The sequence below is a fragment of the Periplaneta americana genome, chromosome 16 (assembly GCF_040183065.1).
Source record: "Periplaneta americana isolate PAMFEO1 chromosome 16, P.americana_PAMFEO1_priV1, whole genome shotgun sequence".
Taxonomy (NCBI): domain Eukaryota; kingdom Metazoa; phylum Arthropoda; class Insecta; order Blattodea; family Blattidae; genus Periplaneta; species Periplaneta americana.
This window is the reverse complement of record NC_091132.1, coordinates 169,987,393-170,006,456: the sequence shown is the minus strand read 5'-3', so window position 1 is coordinate 170,006,456 and position 19,064 is coordinate 169,987,393. Positions and strand designations below refer to the sequence as shown.

The following is a 19,064-nucleotide window of genomic DNA, read 5'->3' as shown; positions in this document are numbered from 1 at the left end:
TTAATGAGATAAATGAGTTTTAAAATTACAATAACTTCATCTAAGGCGCTGTATTGAAATAAAAACAAATGACTTCGTCTATAAGGGGCCTTGGACAGCAACAATCGAAAGCTATTAAACATAGCCTAAGAGAATGTTTCTGTGTTTGTATGAAGTAATATCGGAAGCTAATTAATTGTTTAATTATTATTTCACCATTGGAAAGTGTAGTTTCTCTAGATGGACATAATTTTACAGTGTTATTACAGTAACTTCTGAAACATATAGCAAGTAATATAAAGTATACACATTAAAACTAAATGATATGTCAATCTTCATTAAACTAATTTTTAAATTAAATTAAGAAACATGTTAAAGGAGTTGTCATTTTAAATTAAGTAACATATTAAACGATTTATCCTTGTATCAAACACAAATGGTCCCTGGATCAAATGTCCTATTTTAATTATGTAATTACTTTATATTTATTTCTAACGGGTGCAGCGGAGCGCACGGGTACGGCTAGTAGTTAATAATTTCGTAACACTTCACACGTGTCTTCAAATATTGAAGTGAAACATCCATTATATTGGTTCTTCAGAAATTTTATACACACAAGTTGAAGAAATAAAACCACTTGTTAATACTGCATGACATTTTTACGTCTAATTTTTTGACGAAAATTACGGAATTGAGAAAACTGGGAATGTAAACTCGGGCTGTACTCAACGGTTAACGTAAAATTCCATTATGTAAATTCAGTAATTATATAGACAAGCGTAAACTAAAGCTGTTTATAGTGCTTGTAGCAGGCCTGTTTGTGGTGCTGCCAGCGATTGTCGTGGTGCGTCCAGGCAGTGATCGTGCTGCCCAATTGTACAGTATTTAATAATTGTGATGGTAACTGGTATGCACCGAATGGCGTGGGAGGATTGTTAAGCTCCTCAGCCAAACTACCCTTTTTTTTCTTTTGGCAAAACATCGACATCCTCCCAAACCACAAACGGGAGAAAAAGAACGTGCTGAGAAATTGAAAGTATCCTCAAAATTCTGACACACCACCTATAGGAGCGATGTGACCACTGAGAAGGGTATATACTTAATAGGTAACAATTGCATACAGCACACAACTGCATGCTGGGTAATAAGCAAAGCAACATCTTTAGCACGACTTGTGCCTTGTGCGCCATCCCAAACCTCGAACTCCACCCCTCTGATAGCGAGTCCTTATATACTCAGTCAGTCATGGCCTACTGTTGTAAATGAAAACAATTAACAATTTAGACATCTCAGTCATAACAACCTCATAAATAACAGATGAAACTATGAAGTAATTAAACAATTGAAATGTGGTCGTCTAGTCCTGTAACATCCGGTTTGGTGCAACCGTAGTAATTCGTTTAACATATTTGTTAATAAATTATTGAAAGTTTATTGAAGTAATTGAAATGCGATTATATTAATCCAGTGAGCATACACTTTGGCGCAAAGATGAAAAATTACATTCTTTAATAAATCACTCAAAATATAGTGTGGATTGTTTACCGAGATTTTTTTTGTGTTGGCCCAATTGTGCACCATTATTTGCATAAGTAAAAACAAATTAGGACTAACATGACACATAAACATTATTTTAACAAGTGCAAGAAAATAGTAATATGCGTTACAAGAGCGGTGTGTTGACGTTTTCATGTTCGAGGGAAAGATTGAAAAAGCGAAACGTACTTGAGCTTTTTTAATTTCCGAGAACATGAAAACAAACATACCGCTCGTGAATCGTACATTATTTTGTGCGAAGATCGTTTATTACATACCTGAAAGACGAATTTCTAAGTAGTTGCAATGAAATCTCCATGTTGGTTTCTGTTTAATGACGGCAACTTCGGAAAACCAAAATATCTTTCTTCAACATTGTTGCTATAAAATGTTTTCTATGTTTACTATACTCCAGCAGGCCGTAATATACGTCTGTCCTTTTTTTTCTCCCAGTCTATAAATGCGAACTTAAAACAAACGGTAAGGTTATGTAATGATTTATTTTTCATTTTAATATTTTAACAATATTATTTATATAACATATTGCAGTAATAACATCGGCATCTGGAATCTTGTTGATTTTTTCACGGCTTCCTTAATGTTACTTGTATCAGGAATGCAATAAGTTTCGTGGAGTAGTAGACTTTACTTAATTTTTGCAAATATTTAAAAACAATAATTAACAGTGCAGTTTAGGTGAAATTGCAGTGGTAAGTTTCCAATTTATAATTATTACTATGTTAAACGTCTCTAAAAATAATATGTTAAAAGCCTAAAGTAATAAAATGAATATGGCGCTTAAGCGGTAAGAAGAGGGAAATTGTTATGTGTGTTAGGTTGGGAATACTGAATGTGGTATTTCACAATTACCGCGTATTGGTTCTGTGCGGAAAACAAGCAAATACGCACGATCTCGCACAAAATATATAACTGAGCAATAGAAATGTGTACAACGGTAATACGTAACCTGTGTCGCGTGTTTGTGAAGTCATTCCAGATCTCACTTTCATTTGATCATGGTATAACGCAACATAATTCACTCCCGTGTTGTGTGGGATACCGAAGTTTATAAACATCATCCTGGAGTGAACTGCGTCTCCACCATCTTTGATCGGACATTCTCTTCCAACAATCAGTTTCTAAAGCCAGGCTCCTGGTGGTGGTGTGCCTTACCTCAGACATCAGGCAGAGCGTTGTATCCTGGCTCCATCTACCAGCCATAGAGCAAACTACACGGACGGCCGATCAAACTCCTGATAAACACAATAGGTGCCCGGTTTTTCGAAACGGCGATCGTGATAAGAAGGGAACTGACTTTGTGGATGACGCATGGAATGCAGACTTACCAGCACGATCTCGCCCTTGATGGACTTCTGCTTGCGCGGCACCACGAGGTACACGGCCTGGCCCACCACGCACACCACAGTGAAGAGGAGTCCCACCAGCACGTGGAATAGCAGGTGCAGGGCCTCGCAGCAGTTCATTCTGCAACTGAAACAGTTTCCATAGCAACGAATGACATCAGCGAGCTACGTAGCTTGTGTGTGGTGTGCAGGGGCCTCTGGTGGAAGCTGCAGCTGTTGAGCATGAAGAAGGTGAATGCAATGTACGTTATGAAAATTGAATTAAATGTATCTTACAAGAAAATAATATTATGAGAGAGAAGACCAGTGATCGCTAAAAGCTGTGTCGCGATACATGCCCCTGCCTCCACTCAAGCGTAACCATGGCATCATACCCCCACCCTCTGTTTACAGCCTTCACTTCGATATAAGTAAAGACATTTATCAGCAGCGGACGTACGCATGTGATGTTACAAGTGTGTAGGATAATATGTTTCGATGTCTTTTCCAAAACAGATAGTAAGTAAAAACTTAATTTTAAGGGGCATGGGAGGAAAAGTATTTATTTTGTGCAGATGGAAAAATATGAGATACTTAATTTGTTGTAAAATTTTAAATGAAGTGTAAAAGAACAATGTACGTTGTCATTATTTTTCTTGTTATGAAGACTACCACGCCCTTACCTGTGACTTGAATAATAAACGAACTATAAAAAGTATCGGCTTCTATGTCTTAATCGGAGTAAAATACTTCAACGTTTTTTTTGAAGTATGTAGTGTAATTTACAACTTCGTGACCAGCCTGGTACGTTTTTCTAATTTCAAATATCTGCTGATGTAGAGTACACGCTCTTTCTATGGTAAATAAGAAAATAAATTTATGTTATTTTATTAATAATACAAAAATAATTAATAGGAGGATAAAAAATTAACATGGAAAGAAGTGTGTGTAGTTAACAAGTAGAAGAATATTATATTGCTTTCGTTTTCTGGTCACAGTCCATCTCTGCACTGTTATTCACTGCATTAGGTCAAAATTACATAAATTCTTACTTAACAGATGAATTGCTTATTAATATTTGTTACTTATAATGAAACTAACATCTGTCCATTCTTATTATTATTATCTTTAATTTCTCTAAATAGATTTACAAAACCTCTAATGGCAATTACATTAATATTCTCATTATAGAAATAGAAATATATATATTCTCCCTGTAACATTGTCCTAGTAAGCTTACATTAAATTAATTTTCATCATTTTACTAGCTATCTCAAATATTAAATTAATTATAATTCATTGAATTAAATTAGCTCATAAATTAAGTTAGATTTATCTAAATTTAAATAAATGTGTAGTGAAGAATATTGCTGGAGAACCTTTTAAGTGTAGTGAAAATATTTGTAATTTAAATTTATGTATTGTATTGATTAAGGCTGGTTGAGTGGAAGAGAAGGCCTTATGGCCTTAACTCTGCCAGCGAAAATAAAACATTATTATTATTATTACCTGAGGAGATACCCACTCCACCCCTCTCCCTGCGATAGTGGTGTGCGGGTTGCATTTCTATTACGTCACAATTTCGTGGTGTTTGGCAACCACTGGAGAAGACGGAGTTAGGGGTCCTGGATCTGTGGAAGTGGAGTTGTGTAGAATCAGGTACAGCAGAGCTTGTGCTGACGCAATAAAGTTGTGTGGACTACAGCCACAGAACGCTGTCGTTTGAATTGCTGTGAGGTCGTCCGTAAAACAATCTTCAACTTGATTTGTTAAAACGAAAGAAGTTGAAGAACAACTCCAAAAACGTATCGATTTCCGAGTTACGTTTCTTAGACTATACTGACTTCCAGGGAAGTAATCTTGCGCCATCGCCATATTTGACCTAAACGGAATCGGCAACCCTTTACATGTGCATTGGGTAAAACCTCGGAAAGAATCGAAATCAAGCTCTTTCGAAGTCTACGCTGCAGAAATACCTCGCCTATGGAATTCTTACCTAATGACGTCAGGCATTGCTGTACATTATCACAATTCAAAATTAAATTTGAAAATGTATTGCTAGATGCGTTGATTTCTTTCTTCTCCAGTTTAAAATTGCACATTTTTATTGTTCGTTAATATCTCAGCCTTGCTAATTAACACGGATGTAGGGGAGAGTCGGGTAGCATCGGACATCGGGTAATATTGGACAGTGAGTTTCTTTCATCTACCACACGATGATAGTACCTGATTGACATGGTTACGTTTCTGTGATGTCGCATAGAGAAACGTAACCATGTCATTCAGGTACTGCCATATGGTGGTAGATGAAAGAAACGCACTGTCCGATATTACCCGATGTCCGATACTACCCGAGTCTCCCCTAATTATTTCATTAATCTTAACTTTAGCTTCGCTCACTTAAAGCTTATCTGACTGTGGTTATACTTTATGTTTATTGTTTGATTTTTTGTGTTATTGTGTTTGCATTTCTGGTACTGTGGGAGAAGGCCTAAGTACACTAGAATAAACAATTTATAGTAGTGGTGGTGGTGGTGGTGATGGTAGTTGTTTTAGGTTAAGGGTGTTTGAGAATAAGATTCTTAGGAAAATATTTGGGCCTAAGAGGGATGAAGTTACAGGAGAATGGAGAAAGTTACACAACACAGAACTGCACGCATTGTATTCTTCACCTGACATAATTAGGAACATTAAATCCAGACGTTTGAGATGGGCAGGGCATGTAGCACGTATGGGCGAATCTAGAAATGCATATAGAGTGTTAGTTGGGAGACCGGAGGCAAAAAGACCTTTAGGGAGGCCGAGACGTAGATGGGAAGGTAATATTAAAATGGATTTGAGAGAGGTGGGATATGATGATAGAGACTGGATTAATATTGCTCAGGATAGGGACAAATGGCGGGCTTATGTGAGGGCGGCAATGAACCTCCGGGTTCCTTAAAAGCCATAAGCAAGTAAGTAGTGGCAGTAGTAATAGTAGTGATGATGGTGATAATAATAATAATAATAATAATAATAATAATAATAATAATAATAATAATAATAAACATTATGTGGTGAAAAATTCGAACGAAATAGTTCAATTTTCGCAACCAAAACTTCAAAGCTGCAGGACAACACAAGTGGAATAGATAATTATATTGCGTGATAATTTATACAACACAAGATGGTGGATATTCGGTAAAAGAGTTTAGGATGACTATTACATATTGGTTCTGTCCGTGTGCAGGGTTGCACAACAAGGAATTGGCTGCCCGGAAAGGAATTCGGTTGTGTCTTCAGTTGACAAGGATCGTGGAGTAGACAGCCAGCGCCACGAGTGCTGTAATGTAGTTTATTGAGATCCGAAGGCTGCGACAGATCTCTAGCCCACAGCAATATGCAGAAGATGCGTTCTATGACGATGAGGCTGAACAGGCCTGTAGCGGAATGGAATTTGATGTGTGAGAATGTCTTGAAAGCTGAGTGAATAATTGAGAAGTTCCGCACAATCAGAAAATGGCTTTTAATCTGTAAGTGAACAAATTTGGCGTTTGTGATAAGCTTATTAGACTCTACTTATCAATTAATTCATTTCGTACCATTCTACAACAATCGATCGGTTTGCTGTAACACCCGTACGCTTGTTGACACAAGGATGGGTGGAGTGGAGAAAAATTCTCTCCGGCACCGGGTCTCGAACCCGGCTTGGCTTAGTGGATAAAGCGTCAGCACCTAGAGCTGAAAACCCGGGTTCGATTCTCGGTGCCGGAGAGAATTTTTCTCCACTCCACTCATCTTTATCACATGATAAGGCAGAATTATCACATTATGTAGCCTAGTTCGGTACGTCACAATGATTGTTGATACGCGGTTGTCCAGGGAACCCACGGTGTCGTCATCCACAAATCAATATAAAACATTCGTGAGCCTGTAATTATGTTCCGTTCTTTCTGTTTACGACAGTCAGCAATTTTCTCTCTTTCACCGCTTGTTGTGATTGTCGGTTGTATTATCGAGATCAGTCCGATGATTCGCACGGAATTACCCAACATTCGTTTTACTTTCTTAATGACTGAATACCTTACTTATTAAGTAAAGTGAAGTAAAGTATTGCGTATTAAGTGAAAACAGTAGAATAGACTAATATCGCATTAAGGTACACCCACAAAACGCAAAAAAATGATGAAAAATTAGAATTTTCAAAATATAACTATTTTAATAGAGAATTTTCTCCCCTTTAATTTGATATAAAAATTTTCGATTTATGCCTTATGGTTTTTCAGATAAGTCCCATTTTCCAAAATGCTGCGTCATCAGCCACGGTCACTTACTTTTGGAGTGATCTTCGTAGCAGTCAATCCCCTCATCCAGCATTGTTTGTAAAATAAACTTCTTTCTAGTCCCGAAATAGATGCATAGATATCTGGGCATGATCATTAGATTGAAAAAAGTTTTTTACATAATGTAGTAATTTATAATCTTTTACTGTTAGTCATACAACTGTAAATTTGTGTGTCAGTGATGTTGTACGTCATTTTAATAAGAGTCCAAAAGTAGAATTTACAATTCAGAGGAGGATGGGCATAAACCCTGGGACAAACACCATCGCAGAATTTGTTGCATCAATGGAAATAGGGACAAAAATGCCAAAAAAAACATTCAACACCTGAAGTTAAAACAAGGCGGAGGTATTTGAGAGATAGAAAGAAGCTGAAAGTGGACCGACATGAAGCTGCTTAAAGGGTGACATAAGAGGATGGAGTCTTTTAGGCTCTGAAAGTTTGTGGCTCATTTCCTGCAAATAGTAATTTTAGAATATTTAATTCTTTCAAACATGATATCTCAGTCAAATATGGTGATACCAAGAAGATATTGGTGTCATTTTGAAGCTTGAAATGTTCCCCAGTGCCTGACAATGAGTAAAATAACATTAATGTAGTTAATAATTATCTATGGATTTTTTACATGATTTATGCAACATAAAATATTATTTTAAGTTACGTATATGGTAATATTTAATTAATGTAAATGAAAATAAAAAAATAGCTCTATGTCAGACACTAAAGAATAGTTTTAGCTATAAAACAGTGGAAAAACTGTGGCTCTATCTTAAAAACTGCATGAGCTATCATTTTTCAAGTTGCATGTCAAAATTATAAACAAAATAATTTTTAAAAACAATTTAGACATAATTTAAAGGGATCTGTTCACTTCATCCTCTTTCTGGTACCATTCTCAATTGCATAAAAATTTTACAGAGCAGAATTATGCAAAACAAAATTTTTTGTATGTGAAGGTGCACATATGCCTTAAGACAGACAATCTCAAGTAAAGAAATGATTGATTCACGTGTGTCAGAACAACTTATTGAATCCTACGGGTCAGAAGGTTTGCACAACAATGTGGAGACAAATGTGCTACGATTAGCTGGAAAGGCCAGGCAGGGTTCATGACGAAAACGGAACCACACTATCGCACGAAAACCGGATAAAATAAGTGAAATTTTCTACGTGGGCTGACGACAGCTTTTACAAGGACTAGCTGCTCAAGTGGACAACGATATGACAGTGGAATTCCAGACGCAGAAGAAATTGGTCTTTTGTAATAGTTTATCATTTACTTATGAATTACTAACTTATTTATTTTCAGCCTGTAAAAATAGCTTATTTCATTATTCTCACAATAGGCCTGTTAAACGATTCCTAGACATGATTCACCGGGAACTGCCTTGGGTACGGAACCCCGGAGCATTTCGCAAGTCGAAGTCGCGCTTGCTTAAGAGAAGGTGTCCATTGTTCTGAAGGGAATGCTGAAAGATGTTGAGTTCCAACTATACATATTGCAATAGCAGGTCTTGTGAGAAGATAAATTATTTGTGTTAACTGGGAAGCAACTCAGGCGTACGATGCCACGTACAGGCATTCTCAGCTCTCATGATGTCTTTTTGCCTCTAGCGCGGAGTTATGATCTCGGATCGATCCCCGTCGTTGGCAGTTAGGTGAACACGATTGGAGGACGAAGGCTTTTTCAAGATCTCTACTTTCTCTTAACCTTTTCTTTTATTTTACAAAACGAATTATGGTGTAGAAGGCTCGATTATGTGATATAGACTTAGTCAAATTCTTATTTGAAAATTGCATTTGTATGATGTCACCGGATTATAAAATAAATTAAATGGAATCTTACCTTTCAGAACCACCTGAAAATATTTCCTACAATTATGCATATCCTGAAACTATAAACGTTAGAAGTGGTGGGCCAAAAGGATCTGTTCTAGATTCATTCTTATTCTTAATCGTAAATATAATAATAATAATAATAATAATAATAATAATAATAATAATAATAATATTTTACTTAACCTCGCAGTGTTAAGATCATAAGCTTCTCTTACTCAACCAGAAATAAAACTTGATTACATAATGAAACTTACAAATGTACTAGATTTAAGTAATTAGCTAATTACATATTGCTTTTAAGTTAGAAGCAACTACGATTTGCATAATAAAATCAGAAGGAGACATCCGACTAAAATGTCTACAATAAAATAAAATTAAAAATAAACACAGTGGAATACATTGCTTTATATGCTTACAACCCTTTAGGTCTGGCAACTCATCATAAGATATTCTAATTTACATTTAAAAGAAATCAAAGCTCGGCAGCCCTTGACTTCAGGCGGCAGAGAATTCCAGTGACGAGAAGTAGCAACAGTGAAAGATGAAGAATACAGAGATGATGTGTGCAGTGGTATTTCTAGCTTGTTATCGTGTTCTGACCGAGTATTTAAGTTATGATAGCGCGAAAGATTGTGGAATCGGACAGTAAGTAATATGAGGCAAAATTCGGTATAAGACAGAAAGAGAATGTAACTTTCTGACGCATTACTTGAGTCACGATAATTTATCGAAGGAACTCGAAATGTGATCGTAGTAGCGGACATTACAAATGAAACGAACACACGCATTATGAACACGTTGCAGTTTCTGGGATGAGATCACTGAATAAAGCGTCACAATAATCGAAATGAGGCATAATAAGAGTCTGTACAAGCGTCTGCTTTAATTTAGCTGGACAGTGAATGGTACGATGTTTCTAATGACTGAAGGGAGGAAAATACTTTCTAGCATGTGTGTTCGTTATGCGTGTGCAGGTGAGATTAGATTCAAATGAACTCCCAGGTTTCTACAGCTGGACTGAATCAACTTATTACATTTCACAAATGGAAGATTCATTTAATAAGTATCGGGTATGAATCTTTTATTAGCAGTAACTGGCCTGTGAATTATCTGTATCAGGTAAAGTCCAAATTGTTTATATCGAGAGGAAATAGATTAGAGATCAGAATCAGGTTTGTGGGTACTCCACGGTCAACATTTAGGAACTGCTCACAAGTTCCATCATCAGGGTAGATGGGTAAAACCAGACAGGTCGCCTACTGTGTTAGGTTAGCCTAGAGGAAATGATTCGAGATCTTTTTGATTCTGTTAATACTGCCACTTTGGATATCAGGGCTGGGGGAAATGCATAATTGAATGTCATCTGCATAACTATGGTATCTAAGATTTTGGCGATATCGTTAATATGGATACAGAAACACAGTGAATCCAATACCGAACCTTGAGGAACTGACCCACCTGTTGATACAACTCAGAACAGAACATAAAAGCTGCGAATCGAAAAAAAAAAAAAAACATGCAGACATTGAAGTGTAAGTGGCATCAGGCTAACGGTTTCCATCTAAATTTAAATAAATCACAGAATATTCTGTTTTGGTGGTAGAGAACACCTGAGGGTCTTAACTCTACCACATTAAATAAATAAATGATAAAATGATGATTGAACACTATCAGCACATCTTCATCTCTAACCAGTCAACGCCCTTCAAACGTAACGCCTTTATGACATATCAGCCTGAACTACATCCACAACGTTTGACCTGAGCTCGTGTTGCTATGTGAGATGCATTAAATCATTTGGAGTATTCTATAACAGCCTAAACTGACGCTCCTGAAATTGTGTAACAGATGACAAAAGACTGTGATAACGAAGTTAATATACTGCAACAAAAGAACGACGCCTGAGATTCACACGTCTGTGTAACTGTGAGAAGAGTTTAACGTGAACAAATTGAAAGAAGTGAAAGTAATTGAGGAAGAAAGCGCACTGTCTGAAGCATTACAGACAGGTCCAGAGTGAACTTCAGTTTTTACTTATCACTAAGTATAACATAAATTAAAAATGAAATTTCATCAATGTTTTTGCCACGGATTTTGATATACCTTCTACCTCTCTGTCTCTTTAGAGATTTCTACTAAACTATAGGAGAGATTTTGTTCAAATTCAGTAAATACGAGTCAATTCTTCAGGGAATGATGTACATGAAAAACTGTATAATAATTATAGTACTAAACTCTTAGATCTGGTTTTGTGTGGCCAATTTAGATATTAATATGTGAGCTGGCAGAAAGTGAAATGTTGAGGAACTCCGGACGATAATTTTACTGCAGTAGTTCCCCTGGGCAAGAGGATGACAGGAAGGGATGGAGATCGTGTGCTTGGGCTCATCTTTAGAACAGTTAGCGGGATATCTGTTCTTCACTCCCTGCATGCAATTTCCTTGAGTGACATCAGAGACTGTCGGAATTTAGTAGCGTTCAAAAGCAAACTTACTAAGCATTTTCATACTGCGTAGAGTAGGTTTAATTTTTACTTAGTTAATAAAAAAAAAATCTCTCTTCTTAATTTTTACAATGAACTGTCTAGCTTTTATTAGCCTGTTAATCTTTTAGTACTTTGATTTTTATTGTATTTGTAAATTTAATATTAATTGTAATTATAATTTTAATTGTATTCTTAATATTGTAGTTTTAATCCCCTGGTAGAGGGGAAGAGAAGGCCTGATGGCCTTATCTCTACCAGGTTAAATAAATAAATAAATAAATAAATAAATAAATAAATAAATACTTACAACTTACTTACAGATGGCTTTTAAGGAACCCGAAGGTTCATTGCCGCCCTCACATAAGCCCGCCAGCGGTCCCTATCCTGTGCAAGATTAATCCAGTCTCTATCATCACACCCCACCTCCCTCAAATCCATTTTAATATTATCCTCCCATCTACGTCTCGGCCTCCCTAAAGGTCTTATTATAGGGATACGTAACAAGCTGTTTTTTTACGGTGATGGGTTGTTAGCCCTTCGCCCAACCCCCAAGCTGGAGGACCACCCCTTATCGGCTGTCCACGACTGCTTATTCAATATATTCGCAGCTACCCTCCATATCTGGAGGCCGTCTCCTCTATCCGCAACCTGAGGACGCGCCATGCCGTGGTGATAGGGACCCACAATACATGGAATAAATAAATAAATAAAATCATTCTTTATTAATTGAGTGGTTTTTGACGCACTCGTGAAGGTAGGAGATGCATGTCATTGTGATGCTGGGCTGTCAGAAAATGATGTGTCTGTAGATCTGTAATCTGAAGATTCATCGTATGTTGAATCAATAATGCTTCACACAGACTGGCATCGTATCACATATTTTCTTCAGTTCACTGAACGCTGCCTAGTCTACAAGGCTGCTTCTACTGTCGTAAAGGCTCATCCACAATGAAAATTAAACATAACGTAAGCGTTAACTTAAGAATATAAACGTTACGGTAAAATCAAGAAGTCATACCATCATTCACGATGGGAACATCAACATAACAGCAAACATACTTGGTAACCATGGAAACATAACAACGACGCCATTTCCTCATATTCTGTCGTATACTTCAGCGCTCCACGATTGTGTTCTGTTTGCAAATCACGTAAGCATAAGCATGAAAGTTTGGAGTTTGCAAACTTTCATGTTAACGTCTTACGGTAATGTTTATGTCAATGCTTATGTGAATCATTGTGAATGACCCCATTTCGTAGCCTGGGCGCAAACGTCTGTGTTTATGTTACGGTTATGTTTAATTTTCATTATGAATGGGCCTTAAGCGTGCTTGGTTGTGTAGTAAGTGCCGCTCTTGCTGCGGTTTCAGTAAATGTGGGTGCAAATAGTGACGCTGTATTCGCTTCAAGGGTTTGTAATTTAGAGATCTTCACCGAGGAACGAATGGCTATTCTGATCGTTGTTTGTGTTTTTCTTGAGGATACACTGATGTCAGCAAAATGCTGGAAAATCCCGATTTTTCGTGTAGTTCAGACAATCTCTTCACACATTTTTTCATGCAGGTAGGCCCCTTCAATCAGCTGACTTTTATTTCAAAAGCTGGACGCTCTGGGTGACCCTTAAGCTTTTAAACTCGATTTTTTTCCATTCGCATTTTCGATGCATATGAAGAGTTCACAGCAAAAAAGGGGGAATGTCGTAAATTTGTGAAAAATGAGATGAAGGACCAGTACTATACATCAAAGGGAGTAGAATATAATACACTTTGTTGCACTGCAAGAAAGATGATAGTTCCACATCTACATCGTCGCGTCTGGCCTGGAAATCAGGTGGCCCGGGTTCGATTCCCGGTCGGGGCAAGTTATCTGGTTGAGGTTTTTTCCGGGGTTTTCCCTCAACCCAATACAAGCAAATGCTGGGTAACTTTCGGTGCTGGACCCCGGATTCATTTCACCAGCATTATCACCTTCATTTCATTCAGATGCTAAATAACCTCAGATGTTGATACAGCGTCGTAAAATAACCCTATAAAATAAAAAATCTACATCGTGTTGATGAATTGGTATAGCACACAAACAGTGGGAGTGTCAGAGTTTGAATTGCATTTCCTGCAAAATGCAATACATTCGACATCCCACCTCTTTGCAGTGGAGTCTTCATTTTGCTTTACTGAAAATGCTGCTTCCTCTCCTAACGTCCCACAACGTGTACAGTTGTTTGTGGGTCCTTAAAGCGTGCTTAACAGAACTTGCTATCAGGATTATTCCTTAAGTCTCGTGATTTTTATGGAAATGTTTTTTTTTTCTGCTAGACATCACTATTTTTTACATTATTCACATTTGACTACATAAAATAATTTTTCTTGGCCCTTGAAAAATAATATGAGAAAAGTAAATTTAAAGTTATGTTGAAGAAAGTTTGAAAGGTTTGTGGATCAAATTTGACGCAAAAAATTTGATATTTGTAGAAGAGTATGTAGTGATTTTTAAAAATATAATTTAAATTTACAAAAAAATGTTACTAATTTAGATAATTTTGAGCCAAATGAGATTAAATTTCGTTCAGGAGCTATTTTTATGTAACGTGACGTGTGAACAGATTTCCAAAGATCGATCTGGAACGGCTAAGGGAATTTAAATTTCGCCCAGATGTAGACCTGCCCTGGTACACATCGGTGGATTAATTATACAAGATCGACTGCATTTGGTCGAAACTGGCCCTTAAGTAGGAGGAGCGGCGTGAAGGCCTGGCCTGTGAATTTCCGGCTTCTTTTCACATTGTGAGTTACAATGGGATATTTTTATCGTAATGATTACACATGGTTACGTCATCTCCCACCCCGTCATCGAGAAACGAAGCCCACACTCCTGAGAGAAACTTCAAATAACATTGCATATTTACAAGTGGCTTGGGCATAAGAAAACAAATGAGAGTCAAGAATAGAGAGATTTCCTTGTAAGTACATAACATTATGCGCCCCTCTGAACAAATACCTGAAATAAATTATGTACAGCATAGAATATGTAAGTAATCATTCAGATGAAAAAATTGAGAGCTTGGAAATTTACAAAGGGAAAAAACTCATCAGTTGACAATCCGCCTCACTTTGATGGCAGCGAAGTCCTCTGCCATGTTTGAGTTTTTAGGCTTTCACGACGACTGTGATTGGAATTAGGCTTTTGGGTAATGCACCGTATACTAGAACTTGACACTTCCAACGTTTCGAAACTACTTACCAGTTCCATCATCAGGGTAAGACCAGAGAGGTCAGTTGTCGAGATTAAAGAGCCCAACAAAGTCGGATCTTTGATGGCTTCTAGTATTCCTGTGTACTAAAAAATTGAGAAAGAAAAGGCAATCCAGTTTATTGATTTGAATCGATGCTAAGTTTTACAAACAATATTTGCGGGAATATTTTTTTATAATTCCTGAGAATAAACTGAGGTAAAATGTTGTCAATTTTATTCAAAGAATTCGATTTTTCGTTTTTAAAGTTAAAGAACCGTATATGGATCAGAGAACTTTTTCACAGATTTTCATTCAGGTAGGGTCCTTCAATCAACTGTTTCGGCCGACTTCTAATTGAAAGATTACACGCTCTGATGGTCCTTTGAACTTTCCAACTCAATTTTTTTTAACTTCCATTTTTCATACATAAGTTACTGCTTTACTAAAAATGCTACTCCTCCAAATTTTGGACTATGCTTAGTTTTTTGCAGGTCATCTTAAAGTTATGCATAACAAATCTTGATATCAGGATTTTCATTAACCTTGGAGGTGTTTGGGGACATGTTTTTTTTTCTTCTAGACATCACGAGTTTATCATATATTTCACTATAAAAATATGTTATTGTTAGCATTTGAAGAATAATATGCAAAAAATAAACAGCAAGTTATATTTCAGAGAGTTTGAAAGGTATATGGAGCAAATTTTGAGCAGAAATGTATTTTTTTATAGGAAAAATAGTGATTTTTCAAATTTCGGTGCAATTTAAATTTACAAAAATTGTAATAATTCATGTAATTTTGGACCAAATGAGATGACATTTTGTAGAGATGCTATTTGCATGCAGAATGACCTGTTTATAACTTTTAAAATTTCCCCTCATATGATTCACAGATTTCAATGTCGTCTGATATCTTCTGTATAAGGCTTTGTCTGCATACGGGTGTGCAGTGAACCCCAATGTGGCCACAGGCGTAGCTCAGTCGACTGAGGCGCTTTCCTGCCGATCCGGAGTTGTGATCGGGCGCGGGTTCGTATCCCGCTTCGAAGTTTCACTCAACCGTACGGCAAATGTCAGGTAATCTATGGCGAATCCTCGGCCTCATCTCGCTATCACCAATCCCATCGACGTTAAATAACTAGTAGTTGATACAGCGTCGTTAAATAACCATGTAAAAAGACCAATATCGTTAGCAACACCAATTGATAGGCAGGATCACTACCAATCTCTTCTTCACTGGGTAAGGTATCTCCCGTAAGTAGGATGCAAGCATGGATCAGCATAGCTGCTGAGGAGAAGGAACACGTGACTTTGGAACGAACGCAACCTATTTATATCGACTCTCATAGGCGCGTAAAGATTTCTCTTAGAAATATTGTGATTTTTTTCGACCAACCACAATGGGTAGAAATATTACGTTGTTTCTATTATAGAGGGTTAGTTAAAAGTCCCGCACCACCTAAATGACTTTTGAAGCATGTGGTTCAGTGACATGAAACTTGGTATGTGAGGATAACCATATGCTAAGAACTCAATAATGGTATTACCGAGTTTATTCTACTTCCGGTTTAACCGGAAGTAACTCCAACTATCTTATTTTAAATAGAACACCCAATATATTTTTTTTATTTCTGAATAGTGCTCATTAAGAGCTTTTCAAAAAGTACCCACACTTGATACTCCTGTACAAATTCAGTGTTGCTAAATAAAAATGGAAGTGGTGCAAGATATTCCTAAAGCCTGGTTAAATCATTCCTTAAATGGTTTCTATGATCGAGTGACACATTGTAAAGCAGCTGAGGGCTACCAATTTGAACACATAATTTAGAAGGTGAGCTAGCTTTGTTTTGTTTTTGTTAAGGAAGGAGTATTTTATTGTTTTAATATTCGATACACTTTTCTGTTTTCTTGACTTAGCAACACTGAATTTGTACAGAAGTATCGAGTGTGGGTACTTTTTGGGAAGCTCTTAATGAGCACTATTCAAAAATAAAAAAATATATTGGGTATTCCATTTAAAATAAAAGAGTTGGAGTTACTTTCGGTTAAACCGGAAGTAGAAAAAGCTCGGTAATACCATTATTGAGTTCTTAGTATATGGTTATCCTCACATACCAAGTTTCAAGTCATTGAACCACATGCTTCAAAAGTTACGGGACTTTTAACTAACCCTGTATAATGAACTTAGAGAGCATGATGATAATTGTTCAGATTGTCAATCAATATAGATAAATATAATATAATATTTGTTACTCAGTCAAATGAGTCCGATAGCAGCAGGTCGTCCCACATCTTCGTAAGTACGTCTATAAATTAACTTTTTTCAATCACTTTCAAATTCTTCAAAATTTTGATTTATTATTTCATTACAGATAACTACTTCAAACATAGGATGTTTCATAGTGACCTATACAGTTGTCACGTTCAAACGACGTGAGTACGTTCTTTATCCATTCCAATCGTACTTTTAAATTTGATAAATTGCCACTTCTATTTCATATTTATATATTTCAGATATAACCCATCAATCATTGGACTCTACTGAACAAGAGTTTCACAGAATATTATGAAGTTTAAATCATAACACTACGTTGTTCTAATTTTAATATTATTTTAATTTTATGACCTGTTAACATTACATTTTAATTATGGAGATGTTGTACAGCATTAATTATAAACAGTTTATCTACCACCAATGTAATGACTATACAGTTTGATATTGAGATATTGTATAATTGTGCCTGAAGATGCCTGAATGGGCGAAAACGTTTCCAATATGTAATTTATGTGTTTAAAACTTAATGATCAAGTCATTATTTTACATTGATTTCTCATTTGACTGAGTAACAAATATTACATTGTATTTATTTATCTGTATAATGAAGTTCACCGATTATCTAAACTCCCGGTATTCGTCCGAGATCATGTTACTATTTATTAACCTAATGCCCAGACACTTGCACTTGACATAAGACACTGGTCTGCTTTCTTCCCGATTTAATTCGCCTCCAGACTTGTATTCAAATTATTATGATATTTCTGTGCGTTACCATATGATGACTGTTATTATTTTTCTGCCCTACAATACAACAGACTACCAGATAATCACCCCTGGCATGGAATACTGATACATCGCAAGAAATACTGAAAACAAAAGTCTGATTGTAGATATGAGCGGGGTTCAGCAGAGATGGTGTTGTGCATTTTCGTAATCAGCATGTGTGGGCTGATGAAAATCCTCATGCAGTTGAAGAAACAAGGCATCAGCACCGATTCTCAATCAACGTATGGGCAGGCGTTCTTGGTGATAGATTAAGGGCCACACGTGGTACCACAGAGAGTAACTGGGGCTCGTTATCAGGACTTTCTTATTAATATATATTATCTACCTTGCTGCAGTATGTGCCATGTCAGCAAAGACTACAGATGTGGTTCATGCACGATGGCACACCAGCACATTTTTTCCGCAATGAGTGTGAACACCTGACACTGACATTTCAGGACCGCTGAATTGGTTGGGGAGGCCCCACACCTTGGCCTGCTCGTTCCCCAAACCTAAATCCCCTAGATTTTTGGTTATCAAGAACAACCAGGTCAATTTCAAAGAGTGCGTGATTCCTTACGCCAAAGGGCAGAGGAATGCATTGCCATGAATGGACGTCACATTGAGCACCTCCTATGAACAAGTGTTCAGATCTCAGAAAGTATGTGTTTATTAGACTTTTTTTCTTGTTTTAATGCATACTAGCACCTCCTAAAATATTGGATACTTTCTTCTTAACACCCTGAATTTACACCCTCATACTTCATTATTATATGTCAGTAGTTTCATTTGTTATATTTAGCATAGTTTACATTTTTAACTTGTTTTCTGTAGTATATTTATTTAAAATTGTATTTGAAAAACTTTATAACAAATAATTCAGGAGAACAGTATTGTTATGATGACTGGCGAGGTTCAAAGCAAAACTGGCTTCCTAGGCATCTGAAATATTTATAGAAAAGCACGACAGATAACAACCGCAAGTATGTGATATCCTAGACCTCTCACATCAGAGGTGCAACACCATAAACGGCAACACGTGGTCAATTTACTAGCTACATATTGGTTAATTGATTGAAATAAGATATTGCGAAAGTACGTCGTTATTGTATTATTGAATTATTTATTTTTGGTACAAGTAACATATCTTTAATGGATTTATTTATTTACCCTTGTACAATCAATAAGAAACACGTATGCTTTTAAATCTTTAAGTTATTTTAAGTGGCACAGTCTTTGTATGCATTCTGAAACCCAAATAAGATACCATTTCGGATTTCGTACATCAT

General features: G+C 36.5%; 1 protein-coding gene across 2 annotated transcripts in view; it reads right to left on the bottom strand.

Moving 5' to 3' along the window:
• The window catches only part of LOC138691893 (short-chain dehydrogenase/reductase family 16C member 6-like), a 70,358-nt gene that overhangs the window by 22,318 nt on the left and 28,976 nt on the right, over positions 1 to 19,064 (bottom strand). For both annotated transcript variants that reach the window (XM_069814479.1, XM_069814480.1), the window contains one exon: positions 2,862 to 3,006. In XM_069814479.1, the coding sequence (XP_069670580.1) occupies positions 2,862 to 3,006 (145 nt within the window). The remainder of the gene's footprint in view (positions 1 to 2,861; positions 3,007 to 19,064) is intronic.